This window comes from Apis laboriosa, unplaced genomic scaffold (genome assembly GCF_014066325.1).
Source record: "Apis laboriosa isolate Shangri-la unplaced genomic scaffold, ASM1406632v1 scaffold29_cov151, whole genome shotgun sequence".
NCBI lineage: Eukaryota > Metazoa > Arthropoda > Insecta > Hymenoptera > Apidae > Apis > Apis laboriosa.
In genome coordinates, this window is record NW_025222728.1 from 911,332 (window position 1) to 926,751 (window position 15,420).

Sequence of the window (15,420 nt, forward strand, 5' to 3'; positions counted from 1 at the left end):
AGAGGTAAAAGGAACGTGGCGAGCGAAGTTAATAAATCGCAATTAAAATGTTTTCTAGGCCCGAGTCTTCGGAACGATACGATCTTTCGGAACGAAGCCTCGTTATAAAACGGTTTTAAACCCGTTCTTTAACTCGGCTCGCCCGTTTTCAATCGTCCGTGCACCAATTGTGCTGCAATCGTTACGGGTATTCAACAATCGAGTCGGGCTAATTAACGAAACCGTCAATGAAGGAAATTAGTAAGTAATTTCGTTGAGTGGAACTTTATTATTATTGCTATTAAACGATGCATCGCGTGATCAACATTACTATCTAATCTTATATAAACATGTAATTACATATAAACGTAAAGATTGATATATTTGCATATATATATATATATATATATATATAATGTGAGATCGACGATCGCTGGTGAATTGTGACGTTAGACAAAGAGAATAATATCGAATTTCAACGTCTCTTTCCAACTTAACGTTTTTCAAGAACAAGATCCTTCGGGCACGTGATGGGCCGCCTGATTTGCCAGAAATCTTTCCACCCTTTCTCTGAATTCATTGCTCGATTCCGGCAACGGCAATCTCGGCCCCGAATTCCTGAGGTTGTGCCGCGCCGTCAAATTTTGCAAGCTTTCGGATAATCTACGGTCGTGATCCAGAATATCCGGCCTTGGAGCCGGTGCCTTCCGTTTCCCTATTGCCGTTTCATCCAATTTTCCGTTTCCGCTTCTCCCATTCGCGTAACTACTTTCCGGCAAACGATTCATCATTCCTCGAAGGGCTATTCTAGCGCTCAGGGCGGACCAAAATGCCTCGAGGAGGGAGGCGACGAGCACGTTCACGGTTAATAAAATTTTAGTGTGCGAGGATTTGCGATAATCCGTGTACATCGTTCCGTCGTTCATCATCTCCAACGATTCCTCGGTGACATTTTTCCTCAAATTCCCCTCCCCTCTTCGAGAGTTGTCGAGAGTTGTCGAGCTCGGATCTTTGATTTCAGGATCGATCGTCGAACTTCTCAAGATGTATCCGGATATGTTGGACATGTTATCGAGTATAATTCCAGGCGTGGGCGAGTGCGAGTTAATTTTTGTCAGATGATCGAACGTTTCGGTGTCCCCGTCGGACGAGGCGGTCTCGTTGTTCAACAGAGCGTCGTTTCTCAATCGTTGCTCGAAGCGAGAATGATCTTGTTGGTCGAAAATTTTCTCCAGGGACCACAAAGGATCTCTGCTCTCCGCGGCAGCGGCGATATCGAATATCGTGGCGACAAAGCAGAGGATGGCCGCCATCAAGGAGAACAGACTTCCGTAAAAAAAGATGGCGATGTTCCTGTCTATGTACCATCTCCTCCATGCGAACAGTCCGGTCACGAACGGGACTAAACAGGCGACCGATAGGATTGGACCTTGAAGGGATAAGGCCAGGCTGCCCAGAAGAAGGGAAAGAGCGCCCAGACCGAAGTGCACCAAGGACAGACCTCCCACGGTCGATGCCGAATAACGCCGTTCCGATGGGTAGAGGGAGGACAACGGTGGTTTCGTTTTCACTTTTATCACGTACACGTTTTCCATCGTTGTCCACCGATCTTTATCAGTTTCACGAGTAGAATCGTCTAGGTCAGCAAAGGGAAATTCTCGATTGCACTTACGAAAATTTCGACGCTCCTATCGTGTGTCATGATCGATGATGTATCGATTCGATATCAACAGAGCAACAGAGGATAGAACGAAATATTGACCGATCGCTTTCTTCCACTTCCCGTTGAATGAAGGCCGCTTGACCGTGAACGAAATAATATACCGAGCGTCGAAAAAAGCGAGAAAAAGGAAGAGGCGACACGGATTTTCACGATTCGTGGCGAAGACTAATTTCACCGTTACTAGATTCAGATAGACGAGTGACTATTCGACGACCGCAACGCGGAATTATTGAAATGCAAATTGGTGAATTGTTCCATCCAGGCAGAAATGGACGATGATTTCCGTAGCGGCAGAAGCAGCGAGCAACCAATTATGCTAACCGCTTGGATTTAATTGAAATCTTCGTCCCACCGTCGTCCCATGGATTTCTTCGTGACTCCTCTTGTGGCTGCGCTTGTGCAATTCGTTTTCTAACAATGGTACAGGAGGACAAAAATTCAGAGGAGAAGGAAGAGGCATGCGCTTGTATCCAATAAACGTGAAACGTGGAACGGTAAATAAGGTTTAACGAACCTGACGCTTCGTCGTTCTTTTTTTTCCTTTTTTTTTTTTTTCTTTTCCTTCCCCTTCCTTCACTGCGAATATTATGCAATAACAGTTGACTACGAAGGCGATGCAATTATCTCGTTGCACGCGTGTTTTCTCATACGACGTGTTTTCACCGATTTCTTTGTACGGAGCCGCACTGGATTTTCAATCTCTTGAGAAATCATCGATCCAGTTTCCACGTTCGTTTTGTCATCTGTTATTTGCCGAGCAAATATTTTCCCTTTATTTTATTATTTCGTGTTAAGCGAACTTGGCTACGGCGACGAATTCGCTTCTTTCGAAGTTAATCGACAATATCGAACACAATCGAATTTCTCGATCGAGAATATTCATCGAACGAACGGTATAATTAACGGTTGATTATCCTCTCGATGACACGACAACGCGCGTTTTTTCGAATCCTAATCCTCGATTTCTCGATAGATCGAGAAAGGAATCTAAGAAGAATCGATTTCCGATCGATCACTTGGCGACTAATTTGACGAGAAACAGAAGGTTTGCCGCGAAAGACACATCGGCAAAGACTGAAGAACGAAGACTAGTTCGGGTTGAAATTACTACGAGAATCTGAGCAGGCCTCCCACGCGGTCGGTTTTGCAGTGAAAGGGACAACAGAGGAGAACGATGGATAGATGAACCTTCGCGTTGTTTTATGCCTTCTTCATACCACTTTCCATGGTCATAAAACGATGTCACGCTTGCGAGAAAGAAATGCAACCAGCGTACGTATTCTCGCCTCTCCTTATGGAATTCATCGTCGTCGTCATTATATCGAGTATTATATATTCGTAAATTTTCCACAATCGAACGATTACATTAATTTGCACCCAATATACATTCGATGTTACAGTTTAGAGTTAAACTCGTGAGAGAGTTTAACTCATGCTGGAATCCTCGTCCAAGTATCGCGCTAACCTTTATTATTCACGGGCTCGGCACCCGACCTTTTCTTTTCGAACAGTCAGAGCAACTGCTAAAGAGTAAGTTTCCCGGTTAAATTATCTCGAGAGAAGAAGTTCGAAGAATAATATTGAACGACACGAGTCGATTAATTTCGTTACGATTGTATTTTTCAATCATTTTCGAATATTTAAAAAATTTGGACGATAGGGTACAATGATCGAAGATTGAAACGGTAAAAGATTGGATGACTCAGAGAACACGGTCAGAAACGAAAGAGAAAGAAAAATGACGCACGTTTGAACGCGTGTCGCTTGAATACGCACGTGTGTAACCCCCCTCCGTTTTCCAATGCACGCGGCCTATCATCGTGTAACATCCTCCTCCTCCTCCCGTTTCTTGTTTTAAGCGGTTATCGTTGAGGACGAACACAGAGGGACAACGATCTGAAATATTGAGAAGGGAAATCGCGTAGAAAAATAATCGAAAGAGAAACAAACAGATAATGCGCGTGTGAATCTCGAATTCGTCGCAAGAAAAGAGAAAAGTTCACTTTCTCGATCTTCCGGAATAATATTCTTCTGTCGTTCGATCGATCGATCATTGGAGCAGAAAACGTGCTACACTTTCTTGGAGATTGATCGCAATTCTACGGAGAATAGGCGGCCGATTATCGTTTAACATGGATGGAAAGAAAGAAAATATGTCTATCGTGTTTATCGTGTCTAGCGACCTACTTTCTACATTTATTAAAACATCGATGAAAACATATATTATTGATGAAGTCGAGAAAAAACGTATCGCAGATACTTTTCCTGCCCTCGATTCTTAATTATTATTTCTATTTCAAACTTTTTTCTCGAAACATTGGAAATCCTTCGTTGAAATTGAAGATTTCTTTATCACGCAGTTTTAAGTTATCTCTATAAGAGTTTCGATTTTTTAAAAAAAACTCTATCTCGTCCAATTTATGTTCTTTTTTTTTAATTCTTCTATCGACTTCCACCCTTTTGAGATGACTTTTCGGCCGTTAACGCGACATTCGCTAACACTGTACGAGTTAACAGTGTGCACGAAGAGTGAAAGATAAAGAGCATGTTTGTGATCGATACGCATTTGTGTTGGAGCAGCTGTTACGATTGGGGCACGCGTCCCAACGGTCGCAGCAGCTGCCCAGAAAGTTATCTATAGTACCCTCGACTGGAGTTCTTTTACGATACGCGGCATGATAATCTCGATTTATTTATCAATAAATTGCATTTTTCGCGTCTACTTTAAAAAAAAATAAAACTTCGTAGATCGTTAAATTGTCGTGAATTTTTATCGACTCTAACGTATCAAATGAAATTATTCCATGCTCGATTTTACTCGTTTATCGCGAGATCGAGTTTTCCAATACCCTCCAATGTGCTCCGCGATGTTCAACTTCGATTCGATTTCACAAAATCGTTCGATCAATCGAAATTCATTTGGAGCGGGATTTAAAATTTAAATGTCGCGGATGGAGCGGGAGGGGAGCGCAGCAAAGGTCGTATAAATTCTTGAACATACTGTAGAGGATAGCAGTAAAAACAGGAAAACGTTGGAAGGGAAGTACTATAGGTGGCAGGGCCCCCACCCTGAGATGTGACACCGTGTCCGTATTATGCGAACCCTCTGACAACCCCTCAGGTAATGTGCCGCACATATACGCGCGTGTGCACTGGAGAAACGCTTGGAGAAACGCCCTTCGTACATCTGCTCTTGAGGGAACTCATGTGGCAGTTTGTTGGGAGCAACCGTGGTGCACGGATCGAACGCATTTTCAACATTGGACTTTCCCCCAACGGGCTCGTCAATTTCGTTCAACGGCAAAAGTTGCAAAGTGAAGTCGAAACGAATTTCCCGCAACAAATTCTTTTTCTACCTGCCTCTTTAAATATCATCGGAAAATATCTTCGTCGGAAGAAGGTTTGGAAAATTTGGACTGGAGCGTCTCGAACCCGAGACTTGCTATTCTTCGTGTATCGTGATATAATCGTGAAGAAATATTTAGAGGAGAAATAGAAATCGAAAGAAAATGTGCAAGCCACGCCACGTTCCCGCGCAAGAGATCATCGTCTCACCACCTGCACGAATGGTAACCTTCTCCCTCGAAACTTGGACATCCCCCTCCTACGTGAGCACCGCTTTGCTGATTCTCGTGAATCAGAAACACCAATAATCGAAAGAAAGATTCGAAATCAACTTACAAATGTGCGCGTCTCTCTAAATAATAAACACTGACTACCATCTTCGCGTGCCAATAATATAAATATGCTTCTAATATCTGTCGCAACGTAAGTATCGCGTAAAGTTTCGAACACGTAGATCGAAATTATTCTAATTAATTGCGATAAAGCTTGCGATAAAAAATGGCGGAAATATCGGAACCGGCCCCCGTGCACTGTTACACAAATCCCTCGTTTTGCCGGCAATCGGAATACATACCGGAGGATCAGGCCGGTGGTGGTGGTGACCTGCCACCACCGCCTCAATTTCAATGTGGCGGCGAGGATCTACCACCGCCGCCTCCACCGTTGCAATTGCAATGCAACGGTGGCCAGACGAATCCCGCGTTTCAAGAAATCGGCGAGAACAGGATCAGAGAGAAGTGCGGGGAGGCAGGTGGAGGCAGATATCGTTGTTACTTGGACGGTAACAGCGTTAACAACTCGGCGCATCGAAGGTATGGAAGCGTTCCGATGGAGGAACACCGCTCTATATACAATCAAAGTTCAAGGTACGAGTACATAGAGGACGAGGAGAGGAGTCACGTTCAGAGAAGGGGTTCCCTGAGGTACGAGTTCATTCCGCGCCAGCAGGTGCAACAACGTTCCGCACCGGCGGCCAACCAAGACGACGGGCGGGAACCGCAGATGCCAAGTTGCCGGAACAACGGTGGAAGATACGCCGTTGTACCGGGTGATCAGGATTACCAGGACGAAGAAGGCCCGTGGAACACGGTGAAACGCGTGTCTTCGGCGAGGGGGCATATCAACACGCCGCAAGGTAGGTTCGATGAAATTCATAAATTCCATGATTTTTTTTCTACGGCGAAATAAGAAAAGATGAGAAAAGAGTGAATGTTATACTTTGTAGGCCGTTATAGCAGGGTGCCCTTGCAAGAAGAGGAACCGCCGGCTCTACCGGAACGAAACGGTCAGGAACTGTCCACCTCGCCCAAGAATAACTTGGCTACGCAAAAATTGCACGAGATATTAGCCACACCCAGGAAGCCAGCTCGATCGAGATCCGAGGAGAGGACCTTATCTCCAAAGAGGCAATACTCGTTCAATCAAACCGGTACGCCACAAAGAAGAGCACTCACTCCAGGTGGTTCTCCGACCGGTACGCGTGTCTACGACATTCAATTCGAACAAAATCCCTTTTCAAAGAATATCCTCTACATTTTTCTTTTCTTTTTTTGAAAAAATATTAAGTCAGATATTAAAATTCGTGTTCTCGTTCGGAAATGTAGGTCGAACGTTCAGCCCTACTCGTTCCACGCCACATGGAACTCCACAAAATCGTACATTCAACGGGGGGCTTCACACTTCCACCCCGAACAAAGAGTCATCGGCACGAAGATGCCTACCATTATTGGAAAACCCGTCCCGCCAACAGGATGTTGTTTGCCCGGCCAGCAATTGTGGAAGGCTACGTTACATTGGCACAGCTCCGGTCGACCTTGTAACGATGGGTCATGGTGACCCACCGCCTCGTTACGCATACATGGAAAATGGACTAGAATCTATGCCGATGGTGTCCGGTTCACCGAGGTATCAAGTAATACCTGCTGGACAGAAAAGAAACGGGTATCAAAGCGTGGAAAGTGCCTTCATCGCTAGAACCGCAGTTGTGAGTAAAAATATATTACTTATTTGCGGGGAGCAAGGGAATGAAACGATGATCCAATCGTATTTTATTTTATTAAGGTTCCACCGCTGTCACCGCCGAACAGCGACGCGAACACAACCTTGGCTAGCGGTTTAGAGAAGAATGATAGAAGAAACGCGCCGTTCTTGTTGGTCTTGGTTGGAATTCTAACCTGCGGTTTGGCACTGTACTTGTCATGGACTCAAGGAAGAAGGTAATATGTCCATGAAGAATGATACCGAGGATGATTTAGATGTTTACCAAACGCTAAACAGGTCGAAATTCGTTTCTAGGTATTATTACGACAGTGCGGCGGGTTGTGGCGCCTGTTGCGCCTTGGCAGGCGCTTGCAGAACGTTGAGGAAGACTTGGACAGGACTTGGACTCGCAGGATTATCGGCGCTCAGTTGCGCAGGGCTTTTGTTGCTCGCCGCCAAATCTCCCAAACCCGGCACTCCTCTCCACGATGTCACGGCCGGCGCTTTGTGCGGAGTTTCTTTACTCGGTGCCGTTTTGGCTCTGCTCGCGCTTCTGTCACCAAGGTGTAATTTAGGCCGACACAGAAGAGTGCATTCTTGGATACCTCGTCTTTCGCCTTGATTTCGTCAGATTCTATTCCTCTATGATGCGCCCTGTTTAAGAATAATTCCAGCCAAAAATATTAACTGGAATCATTTTTACAGTTGAAGAAACTGTTGACCGATTGAGCATTGATTGAAATCCTAGTCTGCCAAATCAAGAGTTGAATTATTATACGAGAATAACACAAGAGAGGGGAAATATATAAGTATAAGAAAACATTTAAACGTTGACATGACATTATCAATCTTAAGAATGAACTTATAATCCATGCTCATGAAAATTATTCAAGTACAATATTTTTGTAAGACCTTGTATATTTTGTATCGATTTTTAAATAAAAATTTCCGAAAAAATGTATCTCAATTATGATACGTATATTTATCTCGATACGCTCAGTTTAACGAAACGCTGTATAATTATTAATATTCAACGTATCAGAAAAGAACCGGATGTTCCTTATCGTAGATTCACCCAATAGGAAGTCGATCCCTCGCTCCATATAAAATCATTCTAATTGTAAGATGCGTTCAGTTTAATATTCCACGTTATGTATTAACGTTGTATGTAGTAAAATTTAATTTTCTGTGATTTTATATGGAGTTGAGAGTGCAAAATTAACATAGCGAATATACCGAATATGAATTTAACGAGTATATCTAACGGAACAAATCTATTAATTGCAATAACTCTGATGCTATATAATATTAACGCATTAGTGACGAACACGAATAATGGCATACTTCCACCACCTAACATCGATTTCATTAATGAAACAATGGTCCGCGCGAGTCTTTCAGTGAAAGAGGCATTATCATCCAATGAAACAATACCTCTTGGCTATAAGTTTGTTATACATGTAATTAAAATAGTATTAATTTTGTACATATAATTTTCTGCTTTAATTTTATAAATAATCAATATATCTTTTACCAGAAAATAGAAGATAATATTACTTATCCAGAATTGAAAACTATGGGAAACTATACCAAAATATTTGATAATATTTCAATGATGATTGGATATACCAACGATTTGGAGCCTGGCATTATTTATAAAATTTTTTACATACTATACATCAATGATAACGTACCTATAGTCAGTGATTCGAAGAATTTCACAACTCGTTGCATTCGTAAGCTATTACATTTCATACATCCTTGACAAATATCAGTTTAACGATAAGAAATAAATGAGAAAATTTTTCAGCAACTGTCAACTTTCACGTAAAAATAAGAACTACTAGTTTAATATTGACGAAGGATCAAGAAGTAATAATTATTTCTTCTATCTGTATCTTCAACATTTTTTTCTATGCTCCTTGAAAATGTTCCATCGATTTTTAGGAATCCTTGTATTCTTGTCCAAGTAACTGGTACGATTTCGCGTTTGAGAATCTGGAAACAGGCATTCAAATTAACAAAGGAAGTTTAATTAAACTGCCATACGAATTTACAAATCTCATACCTTATACCTTCTACAAAATTACAATCAGCAAAGGAGCAATGATATTATTATATTCACAAGAAGTTCGAACTCTTCATGAAGGTACTTTTTTTAAATTTAATTCCTCCATCGATTCCATGGTCTCTGAGATATCTGTTTACAATAGTGCCATCGGAAATAAGGAATTTCAAGATGAGACTGACATCGTCGAAAATCAATTTGCAGTGGGATGCTCCTTTATATCTGAATGGAATCATACAAAAATACAAAGTTGTATTACAGGTAATCAAAGAGAGAACTTCTAATTATTCAAAGAACTTACTTAACTACAAAGTAACAATGTTTCAAGGTTCGAACATATCTCGGTTGTGAAAATTTGAAGATTGAATCAAAGAAAAATACTACTAATTACCTTTCAACTGCGGTCACCAATATCACATTTTCAAATTTAATTCCTTATGCGCATTATGTTGGAAAAATTGCAGCCTGCACCTCTTTTTGTGGACCGGAGAAACAAATTGAGTTCACTACAAAACAAACAGGTAAAAAGAATTTATTTTTGACGATTCACGAAAGTTTCCATTTCAGAGACCAATGAAAGTTTGATACTCATTTCAGATACTCCAACCGCAATATATAATAATTTAAGATTTCAAAATTACACATTGACGTGGGACGCGCCTAAAGATTGCTCCACAATTTCTGGGCCTATAATTGCAAAAATCGTTGTCACTGGCATTAGCGAAGCGGTGAAAAATTTTAGCATCACAATGCAAACCGCAGAATATTCTTACCATTTGAACGATGTGCTACATGGCTCTGAAATATACGAAGCACGAATTTATGCCATCAGAAATTATACCACCGAAAAGCACAATGAATCGCGATATGAAAAACTAATATTCATTACTCCTCCGAAAGGTTAGATCGTTGCAACAATCACTTAAAAAGAAGAAATTATTCTCTTAAGTAATAATTAAGATTAATTTACAACAGAACCACCTCCTGTGAAGAACTTAGAGATTTATGAAATCGACTTGCAATCGATGAGAGTACACTTCAGATGGCAAAAACCAGAACCACCTGTCAACGGAGAAATAAAATATTACATGGTGAAAAGTTGTTTTTCGAGTTGCGAGTTTATATCGAAGATACGACCAACCGAGTACTGCCAATTATGGGATAAATATATCTGCGCCAATGTTGAACATCCAGCCAAAGAAATCAAGGTATCAAACGCGCCATTTATTGATCAAATGAGATACGGTATTAATCTTAAAGAATACGTATGAATATTTTTCAGATATATCCTGAGAACGTAAACGTGTCAACGTCATCTAATGTGTCATCGACCGCATTGCAAATTATTTGGGCGAAAATTAAGCCAGAGGCGCCGGAAATTTTCATCGTCGAGGCTCTCGAAAAAGGGATGGTAAATCTAACATGGTCTCACCCTTGGAAAACGGGTGGACATCTTCAGAAATTCGTGATAAGGGCAGAAATGATATCGTCGCGTCTCAAAATGCAAATTCCACAATCACAGAAACTCAAGCTTTACGAATATCGAGTTGAAGAATATCAATCGCGATACAGTACAATATTACACCTATTGTCCTCGTCCATTTATGAAATTTCCATTCGAGCAGTGACAAATACCGGATTATACGGGGAGGAGAAATTTGGACAAGTGAGGACGCTTTTGGCAATGGCATTCGAGAAAGAATTAACAATGGAAATGCGCGATACGGACTCGACGATCTTGTTGCACATTCCCCCCATTTTGAACGACACGAAAAACAGTGTAACAAATGTTGTTATAAAAGGTAGCCAGGCTTGCCAGAATTACACTGAATTGAGCCCCTATCTGCGCGAGAAAATGGATATCAAATATTATGAGATCGCGTGGTGTGCAGCCAAATTTTCTGTAAGTATTCGAATCTTTATGTAACATTTCGTTTATTTAAAATCAACTACCATAAATATATAGTATTGATATATTTGTTGGAAACAAATCTTCAAATCTTAAAGATTAAAAGAAACGCAAAAGTTTATTAAAAAATATGAAAACTTACTTATTAAATTTGCTTATAAGTTAAGAAAAAAGCTTCAAGCTTTGACATTTTTGTATTGCCAACTTTTGTGTTCGTTTTGATCTTTAGAATCGACACATTCAAAGATGTTGCACTCTGTATATACTTTTTTGTCAAACAAACTTTCACCCTTTTTCGAATAGACTGACATGTTTGCCGATAAAACATTCACAATAGGCGATAACAAGATTTATGGTAATGCCATGAATTGCGCGCTAAAACCGGCCGAGTCTTATGCAATAACGATAGTATTAATCGAAGAAGAATTTATAAACGATCAGATCATAATCGTGGAGATAACATCAATTCGCGTTGGCAAAGTGTCGAAACGATACGACGAAATTTGGATCATTCCTATCACGATATTTCTTATCGTTGGGGCTCTAGTTTTTTATTTTTATCAAAGGTGCAAACAAATTTTTCTTCCTATTATATACGATCGAATGAAATGAATAATTTGATAGCTATTGTATTCATCGTAGAAAGCAAAGAAGATCTTTGGAAAAGATTACGCTACATGATTTGGTTCATCTTGAAACAGAATCGATATCGTCGAGTTCTAAACAATTTTTAAATGTCACTACTGCCTCGTCCGATAAAAAGTTTCTATCATGTGAGAATACCACTTACAACGGAGATACATTATGCATTAATGACGTTAATCAACGAGAAGGAGGAATGTCACTTGTAAAAGTGAAAGACTTGGAGAAATACGTAAAGCATGCAATCGAGTCTGGATTACTCGATAGACAGTATAATGTGAGTTCTTTCATATTTAAATATATTTTACGATGGATGTAATAAATTTTGTAACTGTATGTATGTATTTGGATTGCAAATAAGAGCCTTCCACGAGGACAAACGAAACCATGGGAATATGGAAAGTTAGAACAAAACAGACCGAAGAATAGATATGGAAATCTCATAGCCTGTACGTAAATACTTCCTTACAGAATTGTAGAATATGTTAATTAGTAATTAAATTCTACAGACGATGAAAATCGTGTGATACTAGAGAAACTTCCGGATGACCCTTATTCAGATTATATTAACGCTACTTATATCAAGGTAATCGACATTAAGATGGATAAAAAAAAAATAATATTGTTCTATCTTGAAAAAAGATCGTATCGATAAATGGAATTTTTATAAAAGGGCTATAAAAAGGAGAAATTTTACATAGCTACGCAAGGTCCAAAAGCTAATACGATCATCGATTTTTGGAGAATGATCTGGCAAGAAGAAAGTTACATCATTTGCATGGTTGCGAAATTAATTGAAGATGGAAAGGTAAAATTTGTATTAAAATCAATAAGTATTTGACAATGATATTTAAATGATGTTATAGACAAAATGCGAACAATATTGGCCTGATATTGGAAAAAAGAAAAGATACGGAGATATAATTGTTTTCAATGCGAAACATGCCGTGTTTGCAGATTTTACGTTTCGTACTTTACATGTGACGTATGGAGACGAAGCTCGAAAAGTGAGAAACAAAATTGATATCGATTAAAATACGTATACACATCTATGATTTTTTTTAACGCGATGATTAATTGAAAAATTAGATCGAGCATTTACACTACACAGCATGGCCAGATCATGGCGCACCGTTGTTCACGCATTCTGTGGTAACGTATTTAAAGAAACTCTTGGCAACACCACCCGGAAGTGGACCAGTCGTGGTCCACTGCAGTGCAGGTGTTGGGAGAACTGGAATTGTAATTTTATGTGACATTTGCCTTCGACGCGCCGCGGCAGAAGGGGTAAAATATATTTAAAAAAATATTTTCGCGAATTTTTGAAAGCAGAACGCAATACCTACTTTTTAAAAATATCTTTAGGCAGTGAACGTGTTCTCCGAAACTCAAGCAATTAGAAATCAAAGAATTAATATGATAGATAATAAACAACAGTATCTATTTGCACATTTAACGCTCCTAGAATGTTTACTTTTTCTTTCAACATCTTTACCATATAATAAAAATCTATCAATTAATATTATAGAGCTTAAAGAACAATTGATGATTCAACGAGACAGGTAATTTTTTTATAAAAACTATATATTATATGAAAAATGTGCAAAATATGTTGTGTGTTAAATAATTTTTCTAAAAAAAGTCTAGAAAAAATGACCTGGCACGATGAAATTCTTCGATTATCGATCAATCAAACATCCCTATCAAAACGCAACCTTGTTAAAAACAGATTTCCAGAATTAGTATTAGGTTTGGAATAATTTGATTGCTCCTTACTATTCCTTCATATTTCTCTACCATCAGAGTGCAATAACAATAATTCCATTGCAGCGAATGCAGGCAGAGTATATTTAAAAAGATACCCTTCGTCAGATGAAGACAGCGATTACATATCCGCTGTTTACGTAGATGGTGTAAAATTACAGAATCAGTATATAGCAACACAATTACCATTACCTGAAACATTTAGTGATTTTTGGAGAATGATTGCCGAATATAAAGTGGAACTTATCATTATGTTACAACTACCAGATTTACAAGATGCGGTATCTTATCAATTATGATAAAATTTTTGTTAATTTAATATTAAAAAAATTTTATTAATGAATTATATTTATATCAACCTTTGTACAGACGTGTTGTCCTATTGTTCCAAAAAGAGAATTTAAACCAGTACCATATATAAATGTTCGAACGAAAGAATTCGCAACATTTGAGTACTACACGTTAGAGAAACTGATACTCGTCGATAATTCAGAGGTTAGTCGCAGATTTTATCTGGAAATGAAATGCATCAATTTTTACATATGTAATTTCAGAAACCTGCTACAGAACAATACGTAACAATTTTATGTTCCACGGAATGGAAAGCTGGTAGAAATCAAGATTTACCTGCGACTATGTCATTAGTAACATTATGGCAATCAGCACAGAAAATTCTGAAAGAAGATAGTCCTATCGTCGTTGTCTGCCAGTAAGACTATATCCAAAAATATCTAAAAATATTTTTATATAAATTGAATATTTATTATGAAATAAATATCTATTGCGAAAATATCTCTTTCTAATTAGCGATGGTGTAACTGGCTGTGGACTTTATTTAGCCTTAAATTTTCTTTTGGAGAGAATGATTATAGAAAAAGAATGCGATGTTTGCTTTGCAGTTCGCGCGATAAGAAAATCAAGGCCTGATTTTATCACATCTTTGGTAAATTTGATTCAAATTAATAGTTTTTTTTAAAACTTTCGAAAATTCGAAATGATATAAGAAATATATCTGTTTCAGGAACACATGGAATATCTATATGATGCAATCATAACGTATTTAAAATATTTCGAAACTTATGCAAATTGCACGTAAATAATCTCATTAATTATTATTTGATTAATTAACTGATCTGTTACATAAACTTGACTCGAATAATTTCAACAGACTAACAATCACGATTGCTTTCTATCGTATATATCGTTCGAGATATAAATTATATCATTACGTAATTAGTTATTAATATTATCTCTTTTTAATTTTCATATTTTTTCTTATTTTTCTATGTTCAAAGAAAATGATCGAATATTATCGTAATATATCGCAATATATACACATTTATATGATCTCATCATTTTCTTTATGTAAAAAAGCGTTTACGTTTACGTTTTTTTACAAATAATTGTTTGTAGAAATTAATATAAAAATTTGGTAGTAAAATTAAAATATTTATTTCAACAAACACACGATCATTTACGAAAAGAAAAATAATAGATAACTATTTAAAATGTACTTACGAATTTGAAGAGTAAAAATTATATCTATCACGAGGAAAAAAACTAATCTGCAAAATAAATTGATGACGCCATCATGCACGTTTTCGCGCCAAATTTTAGCTGCTCGAATCGTTCTCTTTCGTCGATATTAAAACACTATCAAACATAATATTTGAACTAGACAATAGAATAAGATATTTTTAGCTTCTTTTCGATATCAAAGTTACATTTAGGACATCTTATTTCAACGAAAACACTATTTCATAACCAAAACATCGAATATTTGTAATACGCATAACATATATAAACAAAAAACCGTTAGAAACAACTTACATTTTACGTAGAATATATCGAATTTATTGCAATATGAGCAAAGGCCATTATTTCTTTGTCTTGAGGATAATATTAAGTAACTAGTACGATATATTATTAACCGAAATAAAAGATATTTAAGGGAAAAAAAAGGAAAAAACGAAGGACCGTGGTGTGGTCGTGCTTCCCTTCCTCCAGTCG

At 38.3% G+C, this 15,420-nt stretch overlaps 3 protein-coding genes and 1 long non-coding RNA gene across 6 annotated transcripts; 2 read left to right on the forward strand and 2 right to left on the reverse strand.

Annotated features, from left to right (window-relative positions):
- Positions 1-286: 286 nt before the first annotated feature.
- Positions 287-2,243, reverse strand: LOC122714355. Its single transcript, XM_043935623.1, has one exon. The coding sequence runs from the start codon at positions 1,572-1,574 to the stop codon at positions 483-485; it is 1,092 nt and encodes a 363-aa protein (XP_043791558.1). The 5' UTR covers positions 1,575-2,243; the 3' UTR covers positions 287-482.
- Positions 2,244-3,890: 1,647 nt separating this feature from the next.
- Positions 3,891-7,671, forward strand: LOC122714361. Its single transcript, XM_043935638.1, has 5 exons — positions 3,891-6,182; positions 6,273-6,521; positions 6,652-7,031; positions 7,109-7,263; positions 7,343-7,671. Exons 1-5 carry the CDS (start codon positions 5,546-5,548, stop codon positions 7,647-7,649), a joined length of 1,728 nt encoding a protein of 575 aa, XP_043791573.1. The 5' UTR covers positions 3,891-5,545; the 3' UTR covers positions 7,650-7,671.
- Positions 7,672-7,927: 256 nt separating this feature from the next.
- LOC122714370 lies at positions 7,928-15,409 on the reverse strand. Of its 3 annotated transcripts, XR_006346629.1 has the most exons (7): positions 15,241-15,409; positions 14,929-15,063; positions 14,038-14,141; positions 13,770-13,923; positions 9,487-9,601; positions 9,096-9,317; positions 7,928-9,025 (listed from the first exon to the last, which is right to left on the reverse strand). It is a non-coding gene; the product is annotated as an uncharacterized LOC122714370 (long non-coding RNA). The 3 variants fall into 3 exon arrangements; XR_006346630.1 differs by lacking the exon at positions 14,929-15,063 and having other exon boundaries at positions 15,241-15,408; XR_006346631.1 differs by lacking the exons at positions 13,770-13,923; positions 14,038-14,141; positions 14,929-15,063 and having other exon boundaries at positions 15,241-15,404.
- Positions 8,269-14,709, forward strand: LOC122714369 (receptor-type tyrosine-protein phosphatase mu-like). Its single transcript, XM_043935655.1, has 23 exons — positions 8,269-8,487; positions 8,565-8,763; positions 8,838-8,899; positions 8,975-9,176; positions 9,241-9,356; positions 9,424-9,616; positions 9,693-9,995; positions 10,071-10,303; positions 10,378-10,998; positions 11,308-11,570; positions 11,647-11,923; positions 12,008-12,095; positions 12,156-12,232; positions 12,320-12,454; positions 12,513-12,653; positions 12,736-12,933; positions 13,012-13,208; positions 13,289-13,395; positions 13,477-13,691; positions 13,780-13,905; positions 13,965-14,119; positions 14,218-14,353; positions 14,432-14,709. The coding sequence occupies exons 1-23, from the start codon at positions 8,269-8,271 to the stop codon at positions 14,504-14,506; spliced, it is 4,338 nt and encodes a 1,445-aa protein (XP_043791590.1). The 3' UTR covers positions 14,507-14,709.
- Positions 15,410-15,420: the final 11 nt, after the last annotated feature.

What these genes read in the sequence shown, in the direction of transcription:
- LOC122714361 (XM_043935638.1), top strand. Translation starts at nt 5,546, where the DNA reads ATGGCGGAAATATCGGAACCGGCCCCCGTGCACTGTTACACAAATCCC. An exon ending in GCATATCAACACGCCGCAAG is followed by an intron (nt 6,183 to 6,272) that starts GTAGGTTCGATG and finishes TATACTTTGTAG; the next exon opens with GCCGTTATAGCAGGGTGCCC. An exon ending in TCATCGCTAGAACCGCAGTT is followed by an intron (nt 7,032 to 7,108) that starts GTGAGTAAAAAT and finishes TATTTTATTAAG; the next exon opens with GTTCCACCGCTGTCACCGCC.
- LOC122714369 (XM_043935655.1), top strand. Translation starts at nt 8,269, where the DNA reads ATGAATTTAACGAGTATATCTAACGGAACAAATCTATTAATTGCAATA. An exon ending in GTTTTTTATTTTTATCAAAG is followed by an intron (nt 11,571 to 11,646) that starts GTGCAAACAAAT and finishes TATTCATCGTAG; the next exon opens with AAAGCAAAGAAGATCTTTGG. An exon ending in TACTCGTCGATAATTCAGAG is followed by an intron (nt 13,906 to 13,964) that starts GTTAGTCGCAGA and finishes ATGTAATTTCAG; the next exon opens with AAACCTGCTACAGAACAATA.
- LOC122714355 (XM_043935623.1), bottom strand. Translation starts at nt 1,574, where the DNA reads ATGGAAAACGTGTACGTGATAAAAGTGAAAACGAAACCACCGTTGTCC.